The sequence below is a fragment of the Triticum aestivum genome, chromosome 4B (assembly GCF_018294505.1).
Source record: "Triticum aestivum cultivar Chinese Spring chromosome 4B, IWGSC CS RefSeq v2.1, whole genome shotgun sequence".
Lineage (NCBI taxonomy): Eukaryota > Viridiplantae > Streptophyta > Magnoliopsida > Poales > Poaceae > Triticum > Triticum aestivum.
Window position 1 is genome coordinate 480,779,423 of NC_057804.1, and position 25,863 is coordinate 480,805,285.

Sequence of the window (25,863 nt, forward strand, 5' to 3'; positions counted from 1 at the left end):
AGAGATGCATGCTGGATAGCGATCTCGGGTAGAGTATTAGCTATAGATGACAGTCTATGGATACAAGGGTGCAATGGCTATATGAAATGATGCCATGTATGACCACATCATAAACACATCAATTTAATCAATACAAAACTGTAATCGGTTCACCGCACCTATGCTTCCTGGAGAGATTCTGCCAGTAAAATTATGGATCCCAATCTGTTATCCTCATCATCACAACCTCAAAAACTTCTTTTGTTAGGTTACACTTTAAACTTTTACTTCCATTGCTTACAAAAATCGCAATGTACTAATCTTTATAACTACTAAAGTTAGTGAGACTCACAATCTCATTAGTTTAAGTTGGGGACCAAGAGAAGTTTCTAGTTGTATGTATGTACTCATAATTGGTTGTAAGTGTGAACTCTATGGATTGATACCTTGGTTCTCAACTCAGAGAAATTTGCTTTGTGCCACACACCCTTTTATTTGAGAGCCCAACATATATTCATCTAGCAGGCACCATGCTAGTCAGAGGTTTTGAATCGATCAAATTCTGCATCTTGCTCTTTCGCATCTAGTTGATCAAAAGGCGACAATGATGCGCCCTCAAGACCAAAATAATTTGTCCCACCAGAATCACCCATCATACTCTTGAGTGACTGCCCCCCCCCCCCCCCTCACCCCACCCCCTCCACACACAAAAAACATCGCTAAATCAACATATGTTTGTGGTCACCTCACATTCAATTGAACAAAACCCGGTATGAGGCAAAGGATGAATTTTTATTTTACCTCAGTGGCCGTTCTGATATGGCGTAGCACTAGGAATGCACCCTAGTGTTGCCCGCCGCTGGGGCGAAGGAAGGAGGGACAACAGTGCGACATGTCGTCGCCTTCTTCGGCCTCTTAGCTGAGGATTGTTGCAGCACCAGCGGGGGGAGGCCAATACCTATACATGCGGCATACGGCTTCGCACCTTTGTGCCCGAACTTGCCACTGGCAAGGTGGATGAGGTGATGGCCTAGCCAGTGGCAAGTGGCCATCGGAAGCACATGAGGTAGAATAAATGCTAACTTTGAGGATCGGACTCAAAACCGACAGAGTGGGGGCGGGGAGTCGAGGCGGTGTCCATGGCATCGCCGGCGAGGACTGCGGACGGTCGGAAGCGTTCAAAGGCGGCGCTATGACAAGGGAAGGGAGGCGGCGGCGCAGGCATGCGGAAAGAGCAGGGCGAGGGAAAATATCGCTCGCGCCAACCGTTTTTGAGATGGAATGTGCTCCAAATATTCCCGCAGCCGCCAAATACGAGGGCTCGAGACTTCATTTTTATGCCAGCTACAAGTCAAATGGCAGGATTTGGTTCTGTGTGGCAATGTTTTGTTTGATCTGTTTCGTAAACTGCATTTCTTTTTGTTCTTTTATATAAAAAAATCTTTTTGTTCTAAAAAACAGTGGTGTGCGCTTTGTTTTAAAGGAAAACTAGTCCATTGCATCCCATGAAACAGTAGTCAATGCATCCCATAAAAGTTGATAAAACCTTGCCTTGCATGTCCTGTCATATTAGCCATCCAGCCTACGTCAATTAAAAAAAACTGAGAGCGACCGAGCCGAACTGCTCCGGCCACCAATCTCAGCCACAAACTGTGTGCCTATATTTACCCTCCTCGCGCGCGCAGGACCGTACGCGACACGGTCCAGTCTTCGGACGTATGCCGATGCCGTCGCGGACGTCCATGGATGCCGCCAGGACGGTCGTGGTGACCGCCTACGAGGAGCTGCCACGCCGCCGTTCCGGCAGCTATAGCGCGTCCTGGTCGACCGCTCGAGCCGGGACGCGCGCGGCCGCGGGCGGCCACAACCGCCGGGCGATGCTGCTCGCGTACGCGCAGCACCTGCGGCGGCGCGGCGGGCAGAGATCGTATTCGGGGCCGCCGCGCGTGCTGGAGTGGGGCGAATGGAAGCGGGCAGACGATCCCGGCGCCGGCGCCGGCAACGACGATAAGGTGAGCGCGGCGGATCAGCAAAACATTTCTTATTTCGTCGGATCATGCATGCACGACGTGCATCTAACGCGTGCTCATGTCCTCGGTCGACCAGCAGGCGGTGGCGGGGCGGAGGAGGGGCTGCTGCTCCAGGCTCCGGCTGTGGGTGCGGCTTTGGATCAGGACGTTCTTCCGTCGCGTCAGGAGGATCAGGGAGAACGCGTCGTGCAGGAAAGCAGATTGAACGTGTTGGTCATGCAGGACGATACGAGGAAGATCATTTGGTTGGTCATCGGCGAATTAGCGCCTGCATCTGCATCTGCATGTGTCCTGGAATTTTTCTGTGTGTGTTGAACTCGTAAGTGCATCTCCACATGAACGACATGTATACTACCATAACAAAAATGTAGATTGGTAGGGTAGGCCAGTGCTTGCGTAACATTTAAAATTTAGGCATGAGTTGAAGGTGCTTGCTCACGAATTTTTATGGCACTTCTGTCTCTCTTGAAAGAGCCGTACACGGATCTGGAAGACTCCTGAGTTAGGACCTTCCAAATTAAGAAGGATAGAGACGTCTCATCTCCCGTGCTCCACCGTCAAGGTCAGTGGATCTTCATTGTCTCTGCTGGCTGTGGAGTGACGATGGGGAATGCGAGGTTGGTTTTGGTGGTGTAGCAATGGCCGCGGGCAATAGGCTCTAATGCTAGTCGTTGGATCCACGATCCAACGACCCAGAAATCCCCCGTATCATGGGGTCATGGGAGGTGTGGGAGCACATACTATTATCCCTTGGTTGATGGTGCAGGGTCTGTATTTTATGCCACTGCGATGGAGTCAGTGATACCTCACGTATCGACCTGTGGCTAGCCATAGTTTGCCTATGGTGAAGCTGAACATAGAGAGGAAGACAACCTCACTAAGGGCATCTCTAGCCATTCCCTTCAAATTTAACACCCCTCCCCCCCCCCCCCCCCCCCCCCCCCCCCCCCCCCCCCCCCCCCACACACACACACACAAAAAAGCCCCTCCAACCCTAAACTCCTTAAATTTGAGTAGTTAAAAAAAGTTTGCACCTAGCCCTTCTTCTAAAACTTAACTTCCTAAAAAAACCTTTGGGAATTCCTCCATCCGTTTGCATATATACTCCATTTCAACTTGATATTTTCACAATAAATTAATTCGAAACTTGATAATTCCAATGAACACATTTCAAGGACACTTCAAATTCAAAGACATTCTAGGTCCAAATGAAGTAATGACCCAAATAAAACATGATAAAAGTACAAGAATCAAGTGTTATGAAGTTGCCACAAGTGCTCAACATGATCATCTAGGAGTTGGTGACGAGCTTCTTGATCTCGTGATGCGATGCCAGGAATCTTTGGGTCATGTTTGCTTGATGTTGTGGCTAGACATGTTCCCCATTATAGAGGCACCGAATTTTTTTTGGTTGTCCCCTCTCATACTCGATGATCACGTGGTGCATGACAATACATGTTGTCATGATCTACCATAGTACTAATGGGTAGTACTCAACTGGGCCACTAATCGCAAACCATTCTAAAGCACACCAAAAACTCTCTCAACATCCTTTCTGGCGAATTTTTGGCACTCTGCAAAGTGAGCTATGTGGTTGCCTACCATACCATGAATTGTCTTCACTAATATGACCCACTAGATCATTGATGGCGCGCGCTGCTGCGCCCGTTTATTTTGACTATAAAAGGATGAAAATGTACAAATGAAGGTACACAAGTATTAGAGAGACTACAAATCTTTGGGCATGCATGCTGCATGCATATGCTTACCATTGTGTGTCGAAGAGGAATATTCACATTCATTATCTCACATTGCTGTGAAATATTGGATTGTGCATCAAAGCATAGAACAGTGGCAGCCAAGCATTAATTAGCATATGGCATATATCAAATGCTATCAACTAAGAAAGACCAATTGTACCTTTTTTTTTCTTCTGAATGTGACAACACTTCAACTTTCATTAATATAGAGATTTTCAGCTATGGTTATCTCAGCTACAATCAAGAATCACCAAGGGACCCCAGCTCCAGAAAATAACCTTGAGAGTCCTCTTTATTTGAGTGGTTTCAAGGAGACAATACCAGCCTGCACATCCTTCCTTGTGTTTGCAGTACAATAGTTCTTGAACACGGGCTGCAGTATCAAACATATGGTTCAAAATGGATGCTAGTTCTACATCTGTTTTTATCTATCTTTCATTTGGACTATTAAGTAGAGCCTGCAATGCACAATGAGAGTTAATTTAGGCAGAATACCATGAATTTACTACAAATTGATGAACTTAATATTTTCCAAGCATAGAAAATTATGACATAAATGGCAACTTAAAGGACACCAAGCCATGCTGCTAGAGGCCCATACAAGACATACATGGCACTTCAATTAAGTTTAATATGTGCCTGTTTAAGGAGACATAATCTGAGTGATAAACATGTATATCCAAATAATGAGATCAATACTATGCCACAATCCTGTTCCACATCAATCCATTAAAGAAAAATATGTAGATCTTGCACGACAATTTCATTTGACTATTATATGTAACACATATATGTCTGCAAACAACACATTAATCAAAATAATAGTGTTAAGAATGATAGAAAATGGAGGTGGCTGCCTGGCTGAAAAGGTAAGCAAGGGTGACTTGCTCATAGATCATTTTCTTCAGTATCACTCAAACATCATTACAGAACTACATACCTGAGTAAGAGAGATTGCAATGTCTTGTCAATATGAATGATGGTTACTTGCTCATGCATCAGTAAAATAACAAAATAAATCCTCCAAAGAAGAACTATAAACCCTTAAAAAAAAAAAGACTAACTATAGTCTGTCGTCCGGCGCCGCACCACAAGTATCCTCTGTCGCCTACTTGTGTGTGGTGTTCTAGTGCGTTTTCCGGTGAGAGATCAATTTGTTCAAGCTAGCTGGCGGCTCGTAAACTGTGTACGTGTGTGTTTGCTACTTTGCTTGCACCTAGAGAAGGAATCAAGGAATCGATCAAGTCACGTTCATGACCTCTGACGCTGCAGCCACCGGAGTATGGGTAGAAGAAGAGGAACGGGATGTACCATGCTGGGTGGAGGGGACACTGACTCGGCGGCCAGTCCTCGGCTGATGTAGCGTCCTGTCGTCGCATGACGCCGTTGTGCGCCGTCGAAGGACGCGTCCGGCTAGTAAGACACGTGGTGCGTCCTGCCATTTACGATGAGTCAGACTGTCGAAGAGGAGTGCGTCCCCAAGGACAGCCACCTCGGCCTTGAGCTCGAACTCGAACCACACGAGAAGGACGCCGTCGTCATGGTCAACATCCAAGTCCCCGCGTCTTCTTCTTGCGGCGAGGCGTCATCTGGAAGGTGGAGGCACAGTCGCTTGTCCGTCTCAGGGTTCTCGCCGCCAGCATGGCCGGTGGGGATCTGGGCTGAATTAGACAGAGACCACATAAGTATATGTAGACAACAATTGAGAATTGGAACCAGCGCATCACCTTCTACAGCAAAGCTAAAGCATGCTGAAATCTATAATCGCGTTTTGTAAAAAAGATAGTGAGAATTCTGTGAAGAGGAGATGCAGCAAAAAGGGAGAATTGGAACATCTGGAGTCTGGAGACCTAAGAATCACCATTGCTTATGTGCTAGAGAATGGTTTGAAACAGGGTGGGAAAGGAGCAGCGGCAAGGTTGGGCGCAAACTCCTTTCTACCGGTGGTGGTATCTACCGGCGAACCATCCACCGTTTGTGTTTCGTCGTGATTCGTGCTGCTGGATGGCCCACATCTTTGTATCCATGTGTATTCTAGCTTTACCCGACTGTATTCACCATTATATCGCTTCAACATTTGGTCCCACCTGTTTTAACTCTTTCTCTTTACCCCCCTCCCCCACCACCCACCCCAGCCGCCTCCCGTTTTGACCGCAGCCCCTCTCTTTCATCTTCCCTCTCTTTCATCTAGTAGTTGCATATTTAGTATTCTTGGTGATTCCCGGCACAATAAATGGTTCAATCAGATTCAATATCATTAAGCCTATTTAGAAGTTTAATAACTGGATTAACATTCCTAATGTTTTCTAATGGCATAGAAAGCTGAATTAGTTTGTAATTTACTTACTGCTCGTTGGCAAATTAATTCCTGCATTGTCTGTACGCCATTGCAATTAATATAATTATCACCATTCCGAATACTGAAACCAAGCACCCAAGAATATGTATTGTAGAAGTCATATGCTTCTGCCTTTGATGAAAACTTCATACCAACAACCGGCCTTAACATTTGAACAGATGTGTCTTCACAAAAACTTCTAATTCCGTGTTCCACAGCTCCAACTTGTCCTCCTCTATCAAAACAAATAAGCATCTTTATATCATACTGGCATTATCTATTTATGTATCACAAACAAATAAGCAACTAGATCAAAGTTCGTTCTTACTCAAGGTATCGTTCATTAGAATCTGACTCCTCAATCTGAACATTGTATGCAGAAAATAAGTACTGCTCGTCAAGATTTTCAGGGGCAGATATCATATCAGCAATCGCAACTTTTTCTTTCATACATTCAAGACTGGACTGAACTTCATTTGAGTCATCGACATAATCATAAGTGTCAACCCTGTTTAAAATAATGATTACAAGTTCATGAACATACATAAATCTATGTAAACTACATGTGAGGATTTTGATAATTGAATTTCTGCAATTTACCTTAAGTTAGGTCTCGAAAGTACATCAGTGTCTTCTGAACAATATGGTCTATCAGAAAAGCACGAACTTTCTTCTGGTACTGAGTTCATAGTGTTTCTTAAAAAAATAATGAATTTGTTATTATATTAACAAAATTAGGAAATTAAATTGAAAAGTCAGGGACGAACATATTAAAAATAAATACATTGGCATATAAATTATGTAAACTTACTCTTGATTGAAATTTGACATGGGCTGCTCAACCATGTTCAGTAGTTCCATAAAACTTCCTGGAATGTTGTCCCTCTCAATATCCATATTAACCTACAACCAAAATGGATTTCGAATAAGCTAATTTAATATTACAACTATCTAATCAAATAAGATAAAGTAATGACAGCAACATATATGATTCAAAAAAATTGTACCACACTAGATAGCATGGGATCAATTTATAACAAAACATAACAGAATCCTAATCCTACAAGGAGCTCCTGGCAATGCGTTATGGACCAACCTTATTTGCTTTTCTCAGCGGCGATACCACCACCGGTAGAAAGGAGTTTGCGGTCCAGCTTAGTTCTTTGGAAAATGATTGACAGAGAGATACCAGTCAGTGCGTTGATCTCATCCGCCAGTAAAATCAGATCTTAGATGTTCTACAGCTGCTCCGTGGCTTCAAATCTGGTTAAAAAACGGACGCATAAGATTTCGAATCGATTACTAAGGAACATATTATAAGGTAAAACTTGAGGAGAAAAAATGGCGATGGAAAGTCAGAAAACTTGACTCACCTAAGTACTCATAACCAGAGGGAAGAACTTCAGAAGCAACAATGGCGATGGAGAGAGAGAGAGAATGTAAATGGGGGAAACAGAGCATACGGGTGTGTGGAGGAGGACGATAGTAAGATTAAATATCCATAGGTGGTGGGCTCCATTACACAGTATTCTATACTACCTGTCAGAATGGACAGAGGTATTCCCATTGTATAAATGTTTCGGCTTGATTACTAACTTATACGGTACCTGGTGGCACAGATCTTGAGGAAAGTGAGGAACGGTGGATGTAATAGCGGTACCTACCGGCACCGGTAGAATAACTTAGCCGCCAGGGTCGCGAGCTGTTAGTTTTAGGGTTATTCACTTTTGCGTTCGGCGGGGATTACAGGCCCAGTAGGCCCAATTGAATGTCGGATGCCCAAAAATACCACCGGAGCAGCGGCCCAAGAAGCTAGCGCTCGTCAGGAAGCCTGTAAGCGCGATTTGGTGTGATTAAGAGCAAATCGGACGGCCAATGAAAGCTAAAAGTAACAATCCAACGGTTAGAAATGCTAATAGTCTAGGAGGGCAGGAAAGGTGCTCAGTTATAATATATCTAAATAAATCATCATTGTCGACCTAGTTAGTGGCCTAGCCTTAGGATTGACATGCTTTCTAGGCCTAATGATAGGCAGAATCAGCTCATGCTAGCTTGGAAGGTACTCCCTCCGTCCGGAAATACTTGTCATCAAAATGAAGATACATTCCTTTTTGTCCATTTTAATGACAAGTATTTCCGGACGCTAGATACATTCCTTTTTGTTCATTTTGATGACAAGTATTTTCGGACGAAGGGAGTAGACTTTACTAAAGTGAAGTAAAAAACCTCGGACAAGTTGTTCCCGTTCTACGCTTACATCGAATTGACTAGTCTTGCTTTACCTCCTCCACTAAATAAGGGGGGAAACCTGGAAAATGTCATAATAAAGCCCAAAAAAACTGTACGGGGTACTACAGAAGATTTACGGTTTGTTGTTTTCGATCACGGCCACGGACTATGCGTGTATGCCTGCCTCCTTGTATACGTGACGAAAAAAGGGACTAGGCGGCGGCAAAACCCTGGATGACGTCATAACCAGCCGACTAAATATGTTCGTAATAAAATTATTAAGGTAACATGTGAAGTACAACAGGTGTCGTGGTGTAGTTGATTAGCACATCAGTTTAACACGCTAAGGATCACCGGTTCAAATCCGGGCGACACCAATTGATTTTTCTGGTATTTTTAGCTTTTGAACATTTCCTCGTTTAGTTTACAGCTTTTTTCTCTTTATTACTGAAGTTGTTAATGATGTTGTTTTCTGTTTGTGAAAAAAGACCATATCTACCTGCATATCGTAAAGGTTCCTAGAAAGTGCAAAGCATCCCAAATATTTAAAAATTGTATTGAAAACCCTGCACCACCCTACGAGAGGTGGCTTGACCTTGTCGATGACAATTTGTGAGTCTTTGTTGATATGCCCCTAAGGACCGGTGCCATAGAGTTGCAGTCGTCACCATTAGAGCATCTACAGGCCGACGCCTCAAACGCGCCTCATACGCCCGGGCAGGCCGCCTGATCACTCTCCTGTCGCAAAATTTTAACCCAGACGGACGCCTCAAACGCCCGGGTTGACCGACACCCCTCATATCCAGCCCAAACATGGGGCGAATATGAGGGCGCCCGGACACGCCCGCCACGTCGGACCCGGCCTATGCTGGCCCACCCGACCCCACATATATTCCTACCCATCCGCTCGCCAGATCAAACCCTAGCCACTTCACTCCACTCCCTTCCGCCACCCAAGCTCGTCACCGGCGTCGTCCGGCAGTCTCCGGCATGGCGGGCAGTGGATCCGAGTCCTTCACCTATAGATCCGTCGACCGCGAGCTCATCCCACGCCGCCCTGAAGAGGAGATGTCTGTCCATCTTGCGCTCCGTCGTGACCGGGAGAAGGCCCGTGCACGACAGCGCTCGAACTCCTTCCATCGGGAATCCATTGCGTCCGCCCAAATGGCACATGGATCCGGTGCTAGGGAAGCCGTCGCTGCCTCCCCGGAGGCGGTGCGGTCCGTCTGGTGTCCGAACACGGTGGCGGACGCGCAACCCCTCTGTTCGGGCGTCGCAACCGCGTTGTGGTGGATGTCGTCGGCTCATCCCAGGATGGACCCATCATCGATCTGACGTCTATCGGCACCCATCGGGTTCCGGACTCCGATGAGGAAGAATAGGGCATGTGAGACGACAACGCCTTGAGTCCCATGAGCTTCGTGTCCCATGCCCTACTCTACCTTGCCGGTGACATGACCAACACTCTGAGGGGCATAGCCGGTCGCCGGACATGGCCACGGCGGAGCCGGACGAGCGGAGCGGAACCGGACAAAGCTCCGCTCAAAGATCGATGTGTTGCATGTAATAATATGGATTTGAGGTTTCTAATTTGAGGTATCCGGATGTGGAATGCATTTTTGAGGTGTGACCGGTCACTGGGCACGTCCGCGGGCGTTTGAGGGGTCAGATTTGCCAAGTCCGGTTGTAGATGCTCTTAAACCCTTGAATCAATCTGAATTGCCTGACACCAAGTCTCGTTGCCGCATGCGCGCGGCGAAAAACGTTAACCTCCCCACCACAAGGATATGACTAGAACCTATGTTGGAGCACCATCGATTACATCCATATGGATGAACCCGAGGAGGATCGAGGTCCAAAAGACAGCTGGAAGATTTAGCGCACCACCCACCCAAACACCACTCCTATGAGAAATAAATAATCCTAACTTAAACTACTAGTCGGAGCCGAGGCACCGGGATCCCCCCTCCCCGCCACTCACGCTTGAGTTGTAGTCATATGGGAGGTGGGTTCACAAGCTTGTTGACGAAGCTTGGAGAGGATGAGTGCCCTAGTCCCAGCAATCGTGGAGGAAAAGAGAAAATCCTCACCAAAGGACCCTAAAATAATTGAAAGGGCGTGTTTTCCTAGCATTTTTACTCTTTTGCCAACTGTGTTGCTAATGATGGTGCTATTTGAAATAATTCAAAGGGCATGTTTTTTCTGGTATTTTCTATTTTTATTTAAAATCTGGTTTTCCTTTTCTTTTGCCAACTAGATTACTAATGATGACGTTTTTATTTAAAATACACGATCATAAATATTAAGCCCAACAAGTTGTTCTCCTCCGCATTTATTTATGTGTGGGAATTGGACGCAACTACAATTGAAAAGACGCTATTATGAATTAATACATGTTTATGAATTTTCATGCATTTTGTGTAGATTTACTGTCATGTTACTAATACCTGATTTCTCATAAGGACAACTGTTTGTGTCACCAGTTATGCATATTTTCGTGCCACTATCTTTGAAAATCAATTACTAAGTTATATGTGGTGGTATTTTTTAAGTATAATGAAGAGAAAGACTTGCATCAGCCGATACAAGAAGTCTCTCCTCCCACTGGATACACATCGCTGGCGTAGTAGCGGACAGAGTTCCCCGAAAACCTAGGAACCTCCTGACAGGCGATTAGGGTTTCGAGGGGAAAAAGCGGCGCACGTCCGATCTTGATCGACGGGGCGCATCGGGGACAATGCCGAGATGGTCTCGTCTGGCGCTGGTAAGGAGAAGGCAGGCGCCCTCTCGCCACGGACAACAAGGGCGAGGCTGGAGGAGGCGATGGGCAAGCTGGATCTGACGGAAGAGGAAGCCATGACGCTAGTGATCGATGATGTTGATGAGGATGAACCGACGAAGTGGTCACTGGCGGGGAAAGTTCTACATCGCCACACGTTCCATATCCAAACGATCTGCAACGCTCTTCGTCCTGCTTGGGGGAACCCTAAAGGTATGATCTTCAGGCCGACGGGGAAAAATATCTTCGTGGCGGAATTCGCCACCAAACGTGATCGCGATCGCGTGTGGGATGGCAGCCCATGGCATATCAGTAAACACGTTGTCATCTTATCTGAGTTCTCCAACTGCATGAAGCCATCTAAACTACAATTTGATAGGTTGCAGTTGTGGGCTAGTTCCCAACTTGCCTTTCAATCTCAGGAACGAGAAGCGGGGGCTGGCAGTGGCAAAACAGATTGACAAGAATGTTCAATCAGTGCAATTTGACCCAATGGGAGGATTTCTGAGGACGCGAGTCACAATTGATGTCAGTAAGCCTTTGCGAAGGTGGATCCTCATAGACTCAGCGGCTAGAGGCGGTCGTGATTGGTATGACATACAATATGAAAACATCCCGAACTTCTGCTTTTCGTGTGGCCGTCTAGGTCACTCGGGCCTACTTTGTCCGACGCTGGGGACTAGAGATGAGAATGGTTCAAAACTAGTCTTTGTGCACCGGAAGACAAAAAGAGATCTCCTTCAAATGAGAATTCGGGAGCGAGTCAGACTAATACAAAACCAGGAGGAGGAAAGGAAGTACCTGAGTCCAGCTCCACGCGAGATGGCAATCCAGAGGTCACCTCGCCTAAGAAGAAGCATACTAATTCTAATGGCAAGAACAAGAGGAAAGGTGGTCCTCCGAATCAGGTTTACAGGAAAGTAACTATGCCCTTGCTCACAGCAGAACCGCGTGTGGACAACCAGAATGCCTTAATCCAGCATGATCCTGCGCAAGCAAGTGGAGAGTATATTATTGGGGACGCAAAAGAGGAGCGTGCGCCAAAAAAGAAGAGAGATACACCAACAACTTCAGAGAACTCGGGAGGTGCTGCTAGTCAGCCCTGCCCGTCGCAATGAGCTGTTTGAGATGGAATTGCCGGGGGCTTGGAAACCCCGAGGAAGTTCGAGAGCTTCGCAATGTGGTGAAGCAAGAAGGGCCCGAGCTGGTTTTTGTTATGGAGACAAAGATCAGAGGCAAACGAGTGGAGGATTTGCGGCATACCCTAGGGTTTGCAGGCAGTTTTGTGGTGGACAGTGACGGCCTAAGCGGTGGTGTAGGGCTGTTCTGGTCTAAAGAAGTGGATGTGGAACTTAAGTCGTATAGTAAGAGTCGCATAGATGTTTTGGTCAGGGATGGTGTACCGGGCTCAAATGCATGGAGGCTGACAGGGTTTTACGGAGCGCCGAGAGCAGAAGATCGTCATCACAGCTGGCGCTTCCTAAGAACACTGCATGCTATTCCCCATGCTGCATGGATGTGTATTAGTGACTTCGATGAAACTCTATATCAAGACGAGCACTTCAGCCGACCAGCTCGCCCTGAGAGGCAAATGAGAGAGTTTCAGGAAGCTACCAGCGAGTGTGCTCTCCAAGATTTGGGGTGGACGGGTGTTGCATACACTTGGGACAACCGCCAACCAGGGGACGCAAATGTTAAAGCAAGGATAGATCGGGCCTTTGCCAATGAGGAGTTTAGGCAGAGGTATGATCATATGTGGGTTCGACATGTGTGTGCGGTGGAGTTTGATCATTGCTTCGTCGTTACGGAGTTCAGAAATCACGCTTTCACAGAGGCCGAGCGGAGCCAAGCAGTTCCGTTATGAGAACGTGTGGCAGTCACATCAGGATTACGAGTACTTAATTGCACAAACCTGGCGGGAGCAGAACCGTGATTCTGGACTGCAGGGCATCATGGATTCGCTGGGAGCTTTACAGCGCCAGCTTGAACCTTGGGGAGCCTGAGAGTTTGGCAGCTTAACAAGAACAGTTCGCAATCTTCAGAGATGGCTGGATAAGCTGCGTCAACGTTTAGTGGGACGAGGCCCATCAGATAAGGAGAGGAGTATAATGAAGCGACTCAGAGATGCCATGAGGCTCGAAGAAGTCTGGTTGAGGCAGCAGTCCCGAGTTCCGTGGTTACGTGATGGTGATCGGAACACGGCTTATTTTCAAGCACAAGCAAGACAGAGAAAGCGCATTAACCAGATAGTTGGCCTGAGAAGAGAGGATAGCTCTACTTGTGCAAATGAAGAGGAGGACAAGGCAGAAATTCAAGCTTTTTATCAGTCATTATATACAACGCATGGTGTGGGCGACACCGAAGCGTTATTATCGCATGTTCCAAACCGGTCCACACCGGAGATGAACGAGCTTTTGTGTAAACCATACGAATCATCCGAAGTTCAGAGAGCATTATTTCAAATGGGCCCTCGAAGGCGCCGGGAGTGGACGGTTTCACGGCGGGTTTTTTCCAGCGCCATTGGCAGTTGCTCAAAGACGATGTAACCCAAGGGGTGTTGGCTTTTCTCAATGGAGGTGAACTTCCAGTGGGGCTCAATGACACGTCGATCACCTTGATACCCAAGGTACGTCACCCCCAGAGTATCTCACAGTATCGTCCTATATCACTTTGTCCCGTGCTTTACAAGCTGGCAGCTAAGGTTATTGCCAACAGATTACGCATGTGTTTGGATGATATTATAAGTGAGGAACAGAGTGCTTTCGTCCCAGGTCGGTTGATCACCGACAATGTGGCTGTAGCATTTGAAAGTGTTCATACTATGAGGCGACGGAAGAAAGGAAAGAATTACACTTGTGCAGTTAAACTTGACATGATGAAGGCTTACGACATAGTAGAGTGGCATTTCTTGGAAGCAATGCTCTTGAAATTTGGATTCGATGCTAATCTGGTAAGATTGATCATGAAGTGTGTCACATCTGTGCGGTTCTCTGTACGTGTGAATGGAGAGCTGCAGCCTTACTTCAACCCTTCCAGAGGTCTTCAGCAGGGGTGCCCGGTATCCCCCTACTTGTTTCTGTTATGTGCTGAAGGCCTCACGGCGCTCTTGAAATCCTATGGTACCTCTATTGGTAGAGGCATTAGAGTGAATTTCAGAGCACCTTGGGTGAGTCATCTAGTGTTCGCAGATGACAGTCTCATTTTCATCAAGGCGAATGTGGAAAGTGCAACTAGGCTAAATGAGATCTTACAAATATACAGTGATGCAACCATACAGAGTGTAAACAGGAGCAAGAGCTCCATCTTTTTTAGTCCTAATACACCTGCAGATGTTAGGCAGGTTCTGAAGCAACTCCTTGGGGTGCAAGTGGAAGCTTTTTCAGAGCGCTATTTCGGTTTACCGACCGCTGTGGGTAAGATAGACAGTGGAACTTTTGAATATATAGGAGACCGGGCTCGAGGTAGCATGCAAGGCTGGGCTGAGTGAATAGTTGCTTGTGCAGGGAGAGAGACACTACTGAAATCCATTGTGCAAGCGATTCCGACATTCAGTATAAGTTGTTTCCTCTTAACAAAAAAGGTGTGCAAGGGGTTAGCATCGAATATGGCAAAGTTTTGGTGGGGGAGCTCCATTGATCGGAAATCCCTCCACAGGATAGCTTGGGACAAATTGGCTACACCTAAATGTAAAGGAGGAATGGGTTTTCGAGATTTTCGGTTATTTAACCTCGCACTGCTTGGGAAGCATGGGTGGCGTTTCTTGATGAACCCCAACTCCCTATGTGCTAGGGTTATGAAGGGCAGATATTTCCCTGACTCGGATTTCTTACAAGCTTCGGTACCCAAGTCCTCGTCTACTATTTGGAGGGCGATTATTGCAGGGCCGGAAGCGTTGCAAGTGGGGCTGCTGAAGCTAGTTGGTGCCGAAACCTCCATATCAGTATGGGAGGATAAGTGGATTCCGTCCACTTTAACCATGGCTCCATTGTTACGTCCAGCTAACACGAAGGTTCATATGGTCAGCGATTTTATTGACACACACACATGGACGTGGCGACGGGAGCTAGTCAGAGAGACGTTCATCGCACCAGACGCAGCAGCCATCTTAAACATCCCGCTGCGCCGTGGGGGTGGCGAAGATTTCATCGCTTGGGCACATGAGAATTCAGGCATTTACTCTGTTAAATCGGCGTATCAAGCTCTAGTGAATCTCAAAGAGCGCTTGGCTCTAGATGAGGGGCAGATCACCGGCACTTCAGTTGATCAACAGCAGCTCTAGTGAATGCAGTCCCTAACATTAGAGTTTTCTGGTGGCGGGTATTGAGGGGCATCTTGCCTGATGAGTCCACTCTTAAATTTCGCCACATGAGATCAATCAACACATGCAAGATTTGTCTTGCTATGGATGAGGATATGGAGCATGCGATGTTGTAGTGCTCGCATGCACGTAGGTTTTGGGAGGAGGCAAGACTGCTCTTTGATGTTCATCTACCTCGCCTCCACCCGCAAACGTGGACAAGAGATATTGTCTGTGATTCCCGGTTTTCGGGCAAGGAAAGGGCGATCTTTGTAACTGTGATTGGGCTATCTGGATGTCACGCAATCGCCTAACGCATGATCGGGAAGGATGGGATCCTGCAGCTTCTGTTAGGAGGATCCGAGAGGACTTAGCCATCCTCGAGCTACCCCGGCAACTTACTTCAACATTGCCAGGCTATGGTTGGGAACCCCCCGACGACTCGATAAACACTGATGTTGTTGTCCATCTAGACGATGGGAATGCGGGGCTGGGAGGTGTTGCTCGTTCTTCTTCGGGATTCAAAGGTGCATGGTGCAAGCCAGTTCCAGGTGTCACAGATCCTCTAATTGCAGAGGCTCTAGCGCTTAAGGAAGGAGTGATTTTTGCTACACTTTGAGGCTACACACATGTGATCCTGGAGACCGAGTGTGTAGAGGCAGTTAACCTCTGGAATTCTCGCTATACCGTTCGCTCGGTTATAGCACCTATTATGTTAGAAATTGGAGAGCTAGCTCCTAGTTTTATGTTTTTTCTATTCAACATGTAATAAGGACAGCAAATGGTCCAACACATCTCTGTGCTAAGTGTGGGTTGACGCTTACAGTGACTGAAAGTTGGTTAGACTCTACTCCAAGCTTCCTAATCAGTAGCCTGTTGGCGAACTGTTCGGCGAATGCTTTTGTTGAAAAAAGCTCTCACAAGTTTCCCTGCAAAAAAAAGAATACATATCGCTGGCAGGCCTGAAATAAATCCAGAAATATGTTAACACCAGTGTCAAGTATAGGACTTGAACCTTGGTGGATTGAGATATCACTGACAGTTACTTCATACACGACACATTCTCAGCCGACGTGCGAACGACCAAGCAATCCACCATGTATGAGCATTTATCAATGGCGCCTACAGACTGTCGTGCTAAAATCGTCTCGGCTTCATCGTCCGTGTAGCAACGCTGATATCACTATCTTTCTAACCATCAAATCACAAGTTCTGCTTTAGAATATTTTGAAGGAAAGGAAACTTTAATTGTCTTAAGCAAAGTTAGATCTTACAAGTAACATGTGCGGTTCTGAAGACAAAAGTGTTGAGATGCTGCCCGTCTTACATGTATTGAAATGCAAGCAACTAATCTCACATGTCTAGCCTGTAACTAACTACCCATTTTCATGCTTCTATATAGGGCAAAAGAATCTAGTATTACTGATTAAACTGAACTGCCTCTGCACGTGTTAGCTGTTAGCTAGCTGCAGGTTCATCATACTTTAAAACTCCTGAAAGACAATTGCTCATCTTCTATCCACAAGCAAATGATTGTATGATGATTGACTATCTGAAGAGAAATACACAAATTGCAATATACAACATATATATCTGAACTATCTGGATTATATACTAATCATTGAGAGACTTAGCTGGACATTTGCCCTTTGTTGAGTGCTTGCTCAGTGGCCTGAGGATAATTCCGTGAACCAACTACAGCTGGCGATGCGATGCGAGGGGTTTATGTGGACTTTCGGAGCAGGTAAGGGGTCACATTAGTTTCCCTTTCTCTTTTGACCTGTATTTCTTCTCCACCTAGCTAGTGTAAACCGCATGCATACACAAGCATATGGAGACTACACAACTACTACTTCTTCCTCCGTCCAAAAATACTTGTCATCAAAATGGACAAAAAAAGATGCATCTAGAACTGAAATACTTTTAGATACATCCTCTTTTATTCATTTTGATGACAAGTATTTCCGGACGGAGGGAGTACTAACCAGTGTGTAGCATTGTAACAAGGTAGCAGAGAGTGACACACGATCTACCAGGGATACATCTGCTCACAAAGAAAAATGACATCTACAGTTCAAAGATAAACGACTTCCAATTAGATTTCCAGAGCATGACTGGTCGTCCCAGAGGAGATGGCGATGGAAAACGTTTTGAGCTAATTAGGTCGGAATCATGAGCATGGTAGAGCCCCCAGGAAGATAATGATTTGCTAAGCAACCAAATCAAATAATTATGTCTGCAGGGGGAGGGGATGATTGCCTGGCCCGGGTCCAATTACACCAGTAATGATGATAGCTAACCTGCATGAACTCGAGATGGTTGGAAGTTGGAACCGGCGGCAAGTTTGTGATGGACCGATGATGCCCAAATGCTTGGCCAACCTCCCCATGATGGGGATCGATCCGGTGCAAGTATGCTTTTCTCTTTTGCAAATGTGCAGGTATCCACTGGAGCTGCGGCTTTGCCTTTCCCCGCACTCCATGTACACCCATACCATACGTGCCGTCTGCTGCGGCTCCGGGCGACTGGTGCAGGCGCACCACCTACCGGCTGAGCTGACGGCGATCTGGCTCCAGCACGCACCAAAGCCAAACAGTGTAGTAATGTAGTATACATGTGTGTGTATAATATATACAGTCACCGCCACTGTGCAGAAGTAGTTTTTTTTTATGCTGAAGTATATATATGAACTGGAGAGCCCCATGTCGCAGGTACAGGCCACGCTTGCCGCTTGATGACGGCGTACGTATTGTGGTGCTTTTTTTTTAGAGAAAAGGCAGAAGCCCGATTTTATAAATAAAGCCACCATGCAGAGTACATCACCAGCACCCGACACCTGAACAGAGTTTAAACACCAAGGAAGTTAAGTAGCATTACAAGGCCATCAGCCTCACATGGCACGCAGTCCAGCATAGAACTAGATATCGTAAAAGAGAAGATCAGGAAGCCGTCCTCAAAGATCGCCGAAGAAGGGCAGACGCCGCAGATTTCATCTTGGATTGCATGGCGTCGAAAGCCTGGAGGTCCCCCTCTTTAGTCAATAATCTCCACTGCTGCAAAAAACCATTGGCTTTAAATAAGCAATTGACAGGGTTAGCCGGAAAGATACGCTCAATCGAGAACTTATTCCTAGTAGTCCACAACGACCACCCTATCGCAGCCCAGCCAACTAAGAAAACCCTTTTAGATTGTCCAGATAAGAGATTGACACACTGCCTCAGGTCTTCAAAGGAGGAGGGGAACCAGTTAACATGCAGCCAAAGTCTGATGCAGCACCACATAAGTTTCGCTAAGGAGCAATGAAAAAAAAATATGTTCGGTGTTCTCCAGCGCCCCACATAACACGCATCTATCGGAACCCGGCCTGTTCCTTTTCTTAATCTGGTCAGCCGCCGGAAGCTTACCGCGAACAACTTGCCAAAGAAAGATCTTGATCTTAGGTGGGATTCGAGCCGACCAGATATCTTTGAACTTGACCGAGTGTCCACCAGGGATAAGCTTAGAATAGGCCGATTTAACCGAGAAGCGCCCCGAGGAGGAAAGGGGCCACACCACGGAGTCCTCTTCCTCCGAGAGCAGGGGGAAGCAAGCAGTAAGGCGCTGCCAATCTTTCAACTCTACAGGGGAAAGAGAACGCCGAAAATCTAAAACCCAACCCTTAGCCGAGAGCTCAAAGATAGAAATCTCAGCATCATCACAGTAAGAGAACAAAGCCGGAAAAGCAACCGCCAGCGTGGAATCCCCGACCCACCAATCAAGCCAAAACCGAGTGGACTTACCGTTCCTGACAACAAACTTGACAAGGGACCAAAAAATCGGCCGGACTTTAACCAGTTGACGCCAGAATTGAGACCCACCAGAAGCAGGAGCAAACATAGGGCTCGAGGAGGGGAAATATTTAGCTTTTAGGATCGAGAGCCAGGTCGGAGGTTCCTCAAGAGTCATTATCTTCCACCACCATTTGATCATGAGACAGTTATTCATATCCCGCGCATTAATAATGCCAAGGCCCCCTTTGTCCTTGGGGCGACATATAGTGTCCCATCTGACCAACCTATATTTGCGTTTATTATCCGCAGCATTCCAGTAGAAAGCACTCCTATGCTTGTCGAAACCAGAATGAACCCCATTAGAAAGAAGATAGAAGCCCATCAAGAACATTGGGAGTGAAGAAAGACAAGAATTGGTAAGGGCGACCTTGCCCGCTTGCGTATTATATCGACCTCGCCAAGGTAATACTTTGTTGCCAACTTTGGTGACCACCGGGGCGAAGTCTTTCGCCAGAAGCTTAACCGAGGAGATGGGAAGGCCTAGATACTTGAGAGGAAAGGACCCAAGAGAACAGTTCAGAAGGTGGGCCACCCGCTGCGCCTCCAGGTCCAAAACCCCAGTCACAACGACCTCACTCTTGGAAAAATTGATTTTAAGGCCTGAAAGCGCTTCGAAGCAAAGCAGAAGGAATTTCAGATTGGTGAGACTGTTCTCATTGAGCTCCATCAAAATGATAGTGTCGTCCGCATATTGAAGATGAGAGATGCCATGAGGGATAAGGTGAGAGCTCACCGGGGTAATATGACCGGCCAATGCAGCTCGAGAAAGGATGCGAGATAAAGCATCAGCCACAAAATTAAAAAGCAAAGGAGATGTTGGATCCCCTTGTCTGAGACCCCTACCGTTAGCAAAAAACTTGCTAGTTTGACCATTGACAGCCACAGCCATGTGTCCACCAGAAACCAACTGCATCAGGCGGTGCATTACAGGCCCCTCGAAACCCTTAGCTAGAAGGACTTGCCGAAGAAAGTTCCAACTCACCGAATCGTAAGCCTTCTCAAAATCAAGCTTAAGGACCACCGCCTTGGTCCCTCGAACCCGCAGGTCATGTATTATCTCATGTAAACAAAGCACCCTGTCCAAGATGAACCTCCCTTTGATGAAGGCAGACTGGAAAGGGCTAATGGTCCGATGCGCTATGGGAGACAGCCTAGTGGCCATGCCCTTAGCAGGCATCTTGGCAAAGTTGTTGATTAAAGCAATAGGCCAAAACTGGGAGATGAGATCAGCGCCCTTGATTTTAGGTATGAGGGTGAGGACAGCGTAGTTAAGTCTAGACATGTCAACAGTGCCCAGCCAAAACACTTGGATGACAGCAGAGATGAGGCCTTTTAGTTGGGGCCAGAACTGTCGAAAGAAAGGGATGGAGAAACCATCGGGGCCTGAAGCCGCGTTAGAGTTGGCAGTCCGAATAGTGTCAAAATTTTCCTCCTCAGAAGGGGGAATAAGCAGGAGCTCATTATCAGCGGGTGAAACCCTATCAAGGGGGGCCCAGAAGCCCGGGGCAAGCGAGAATCCGAGGTCTGGTTTAGCCGCAAGCAGATTAGAGAAGAATTGTACAACGTGCCGAAGAATGACCGATGGGTCCGAGACCCTAACACCATCAATAATGAGACTATCGATCAGGCATCTACGCCGTCTACCATTCGCAATGGCGAAGAAGTAAGTCGTGGGCGCATCACCCTTAAGGGTCCAATTAATCGTGCCCCTTTGCTTCTAATAAACTTCCTCTTGGCGGTGGATATCCAGAAGCGCCTTCTCAAGGCCATACCGAACTTGCCACTCGGCCTCCGAGAGCCCACCATTATCCGCACGGTTGTCAAGAGCGCTAATTTGGGCGCCCAGCCTAACTTTATCGCGACTCGCCTCAGCAAAGTGGTTCTTGGACCAGCCCCTAAGAAATTTGCGAAGGAAGTACGAGACATGATGCCAATCATCCATAGGGCCAAAGGTACGGTGGGGAGAGATTAGACAGTCCAAGATCTTCTGAGCCAACATACTAGGAAACCCCTCCACTAATAGCCAGGACGCATCAAATTGGAATCTTTGGCAGCCACTGGGACGAAATCCGTCGTCTAGGATAAGGGGAGCGTGATCAGAGCCAACAATGGGGAGGGCACGAAGTGAGCATCGAGGAAAGAGACCATCCCAAGCAGGGCAGATAAAAACTCTATCAAGAACCGAGCGAATCGGACACACCTGTTGATTAGTCCAAGTGTAACGGGCCCCAACCCTCGGAATTTCACGAATAGGCGTATCCCTGATGAAGGCATTAAAGGCCGCAGCCAACACCCAAGAAAAATTGGCAGAGCTCTTATCAGAAGGGTATCTTAACAGGTTAAAGTCACCCCCAATCGAGAGGGGGAGCTGACAGGAGTCTATTTTAGTATAAATCTCATCCAAGAATATTTGAGACAGGGAATGATCAGCCGGACCATAGACCACCATAAGTTCGAGAAGGGTATTGTTGGAACGAAGGGAAACTACCACACTAGCCCAGTAAATGCCATGGTCAAAAGCCACAAAATCGAAAGTATCATTATTAGTGCCCAAGAGAAAGCCACCTGACTGGCCAACGGAGGCCACAGAATTCCACCTGAATTTATCAATCCCAGCAATAGCCGAAAGTTCAGAAGGAAAGAAGGATGGTTTAAGGGTCTCAACGAGGCCAATAAAATCAATTTTTTCGGCACGCACTAAATCCTTCAGTTGGTCCCTGCGCCCCCTAGTGCAGAACCCTCTGATGTTCCAAAATAAAGCCTTCATTTGAAGGAGAGGTTTTTAATTTGAAGACTCGACCTGCACGGAGCCTTGCAGGTTTTAGCACGTTTCCCAGCCCCGCGTTTCTGAACCGGAGGCACCTGACCCCTGTCAGCCTCCTCCGGTGCCCCTCCGGCCACAACCAGAGGGGCAGACACCCCAGCACCAGCCTCCTTGGCCTTTGAAATATCAGCCTGCGCACGCTCATTAGCACGGATCAGCTGCAACAAAGAGGAAGGGGAGCCCAAGCTAGCGTCTAAACAAATCCCCACATCATCTAATATCGTAATGAGGTGCTCATCGGATTGAGAGGGTAAAACTAGCCTAACAGGAGACGGAGCCAAAGGGGGGGACGGAGATGGGAGCGAGCCCGAACCTGAGGGAGGAAGATCGCGCGCCGCCTTACGCCGAGCCGCCCGATCCACCACACGTTCGCCACCGTTGGAGACACGGCCACTCTTGCGAGCGGTGGAGGCAGGGGAGAGAACAGGCACCGGGGGGGCCCGACCAGGAGAAGCAGCAGCCGAAGACAGGCCCAAGGCCGCCCCCAGATCCACCTCCAGCCGGCGACAGAGCCCAGCCGCGGACTGCCTGGAGTCCCCCGAGGCCCTGCTCTTCACGGAGAACTTCTTCACCGAGGACTTCTTCCTCTTTTTAGCCGCCGAAGGGCCCACCGGAGGTAGGTCTTCAATGCCGGAGAGCGAAGGGGAGGTGGGGCGAGCGGGCAGGTTGGAGCACGCCGCCGACAGGGGGTGCCCTTCGATCCACCCGCAGCCGCCGGCCCACCCTCCACACCAGGCCCCGAGCCCCGAACCCCACCACCCGCCGGAGCCGGAGCACAATCCTTCATCAGTTCTTGCTCAGCAGGAGACAGCCCATCCCACGCAGACTGGGTGAAACGAGGGTCCGTACCATTCAAGGAGTCCTCAAGACCCCCACCACCCTCCTTGCTTTTATCATCATCACTCGAGGCCGGGGGGGGGAGGGGGAGGAGGAGGGGAGTCAGAGCCTGGGGCACCCTCCACCCGGACCCGAAGACGAAAACCACCAGCCGCCGGGAAAACATCAACAGTGCCACGAATGCATATCGGGTCCACACACCACACCCGAAGCCGAGCTGGTCCAAGAACAGATAGCGAAGCTAGGTCAACCTCAATTGGTTTCCCGATCAGCACCCCAAAAGCCATCAGGAAAGACAAGGTGCGCATGCTGGGAGGCACATCATCCACTAACACCCAAACATCAGATAGAGAGGAAATGGACTTTGACCCATTGGAAGCAGCTTTGACCGAGACCACAAGTTGGTTCAGAGGAAGTGTGAAGCTGGTGCAGGAAGACATCATGCGAAGACTCTCTTTAGAAGGAAAAGTGGCCGCAAACTCGAAATCAGAGAGTTGGCGAATCTGCCAATCCCAACCACCTTCATCCCACAAACGGAGTTCGTCCAGGAGGGCTTGCGGAGAGATGCGCTTGTCCTGAACAGAAATGACACCAACATTGGACAACGAGGGGTTGGGGGCAGCAACAGGAACTTCCTTGTCCAGGGCAAAGAACGAGCAGCCAGGGAGGCCGATACCGTAGTGGATGAAAGAGGGAGGCTTGACCCTACTTTTGGCAGTCCACCGTGAGGTGACCGTCCTCCCTACAGATGAGACAGAACGGAGGATTCTCGACACGGGGTTGAAAGTGGCCAGGGCGATGACACGCGAAGCAGGTGAGGATGGGATTGGAAACCTGGGAGTGAGAGGAGTTGCGGCTCGCGCCACGAGAGGGTGGCGGGGGGAGGATGCCATCACCAGGAGGACCACCACCGGCCCCAGCGCCAGCGCCACGCCCCGCAGCCGCATCGAACGGGCGCCGGACAGGGGCCCCTGAGCCGCCACGAGGGACGAAGCGGGACGGCCTGCCACCGCCCACCGCCGGCGCCCGCGGCGGCCCACCCGAGGGGGCAAGCGAGGAAGGAGACGAGGAAGGTCCCGAAGAACCCGCCCGGCTCCCCCGCGCCGTCTGTTCCCAGGGATCGGCCACAGGCACCGGAGCAGAGGGCGCCAGGGGAGGAGGTGCCGACGGCCCAGATCCAGACACACGAGGGGATGCGGCGCCCGTCTCCGACCGCGAGGCCTGGAGCTTAGCGCGGAGCGACACCTCATACTCCAGATCCGCAGCAGCGTCACCAGAACCGTCCCGCCCCCGCTTGAGACCAGAGACAGCCTCACTGGAGGACCCGCGGGAGCGATCCATCGCAGCCACCGACGCGAAGGGGAGAAGGAGGGGAGGAGGAGGCGTGGATCTGACGAAGCGGCGGATAGGGGAGCGGCGCCGTCGCAAGTCCGCGGCAGAAGCAGGAAACCCTAGAAAAGGGGGAGCCGAACCCCTCCGGACCCATATAAAGCCAGTGCCAGACAGGCCGGGCTCACCCAGAGGGGCCGAAGGGAGAGAGGGACGCAATTGGGCCGGCCTTGGCCCAAGAGGCACGGAAACGAGGGGGGGGGGAATCGACCACGGAACCCAGCGAAGGGACAAGCACAGGCCCACACGGCCCAGCACCAACCTGAGGAGCCCGACCCACGGCCCAAGGCACCAGCGCCAGCCCCGATCCCAGATCTAGGGTTAGCGCCGGCGCCGGCGCCGCCGGGGAGGGGAGGCCCATGGACGGCGGCGAGCCAGGGCGAACCGCCACCAGAGGGGAAGGAGCCGGCGAATCAAGGACAGCCACCCCAGGACCCACCAGAGAGGGATCCGACGACCAAGAGGCGGCGCGCCGGCGCCCACGGCCAACACGACACCAACCATCCGAACCCACACCCACCACGACCGGCCGGCCCCGGCCCCCCGGAGCGAATTTACGCCGGCGACCCGCCGCCATTAGAGACGACGACTCAGCCACCGAGGTCGGGCGGGGAAGGGGAGAAGGGACCTCGGAGTCGGATTCGGAGCCAGAATCGACCGAGCCCAAAGCCCAAAACCGGTTAGCCCGGGGCGCCTCCAGGGCCACCGGGCTGGGAGGGGGAGACACGGGAGGGAGGGGGTCGGGCCCCGCCGCCGGCGGGGAGCCCGGAGGGAGGCACGAGGGAGGAAGGGGGCTGGGGTTCACACGAGACTTGGACGCCGACGGAGGAGAGCCGCGAGCCGGCGACGCCCCAAGGGGGGGGGGAGAGCGCGAGAGGAGGGGAAGAGAGCGCCATCCTCACCAACCGCCGTATTGTGGTGCTTATGACGGCGTACGTATTGTCGTACGAACCAACCCCCGATGCTTATTTGTACATGGTAGACGCTTATTTCTCTAAGCATCTTTCTAAGCACTTCCCATCGTACAAGTTTTTAGTGCATTGTTTCGGGGTACCAGTCGACCGTCAGCAGATAAAAGCGGTGACGGGGAGCATCGCTTCGCGCGTCAACGGCGCACATCGATGGGTAATGAAGTAGTGTTATTGACTCCAATTTTGTCCTGCCTTTGCTAGCTTGCCGGGACAGACAATAGAGCACCGAACGAAAACCTGATAAACCTGAGAGATAAAATAAACTTTTTATAAATGCACGAAATAAACATGCGTAGGTAGTAGTACTAGTACTTGTTGCATCTGTTCACTCCTCGGGAATCAGGCTACTTTTGCTCGTGAATCCTGACGAGTTATTATGGCCTATGGGGGTTGGTTCGTTTGACCATGGTGTGCACTCGCACTGCACTGCACTGTGGTGTACTGTGGCGTATGTCAGTGTGACGGGATTTAATTCATTGCAAGAGGGGCCATGTGAACCCAATCTCTGGTTCACACTTGACACCAGCGACTCAACTCATGTCTCATCATGGCAAGGGCAAGAGCAGCAGTAACAGTCCTCGCGGCACAGACCCCTAACCT

General features: G+C 49.1%; 2 protein-coding genes across 14 annotated transcripts; one reads left to right on the plus strand and one right to left on the minus strand.

Annotated features, from left to right (window-relative positions):
• The first annotated feature begins 1,674 nt into the window (after positions 1–1,674).
• LOC123095023 (uncharacterized) lies at positions 1,675–2,451 on the plus strand. 2 transcript variants are annotated; one of them, XM_044516857.1, is made up of 2 exons: positions 1,675–1,991; positions 2,086–2,451. In XM_044516857.1, the coding sequence occupies exons 1-2, from the start codon at positions 1,698–1,700 to the stop codon at positions 2,212–2,214; spliced, it is 423 nt and encodes a 140-aa protein (XP_044372792.1). In that variant the 5' UTR covers positions 1,675–1,697; the 3' UTR covers positions 2,215–2,451. The 2 variants fall into 2 exon arrangements, with proteins under 2 accessions (XP_044372792.1, XP_044372793.1); XM_044516858.1 differs by having other exon boundaries at positions 2,089–2,451.
• Positions 2,452–3,785: 1,334 nt separating this feature from the next.
• Positions 3,786–7,665, minus strand: LOC123092832 (uncharacterized). Of its 12 annotated transcripts, none has more exons than XR_006444886.1 (8): positions 7,481–7,665; positions 7,204–7,370; positions 6,919–7,010; positions 6,708–6,803; positions 6,436–6,615; positions 6,117–6,342; positions 5,081–5,425; positions 3,786–4,142 (listed from the first exon to the last, which is right to left on the minus strand). XR_006444886.1 is itself a non-coding variant. In XM_044514682.1 (7 exons), exons 3-7 carry the CDS (start codon positions 7,002–7,004, stop codon positions 5,222–5,224), a joined length of 654 nt encoding a protein of 217 aa, XP_044370617.1. In that variant the 5' UTR covers positions 7,005–7,010; positions 7,204–7,370; positions 7,481–7,665; the 3' UTR covers positions 3,786–5,221. The 12 variants fall into 12 exon arrangements, 4 of the variants coding, with proteins under 4 accessions (XP_044370617.1, XP_044370618.1, XP_044370615.1 ...); XR_006444884.1 differs by having other exon boundaries at positions 3,786–4,227; XR_006444885.1 differs by having other exon boundaries at positions 3,786–4,709.
• Between the last annotated feature and the right edge of the window lie 18,198 nt (positions 7,666–25,863).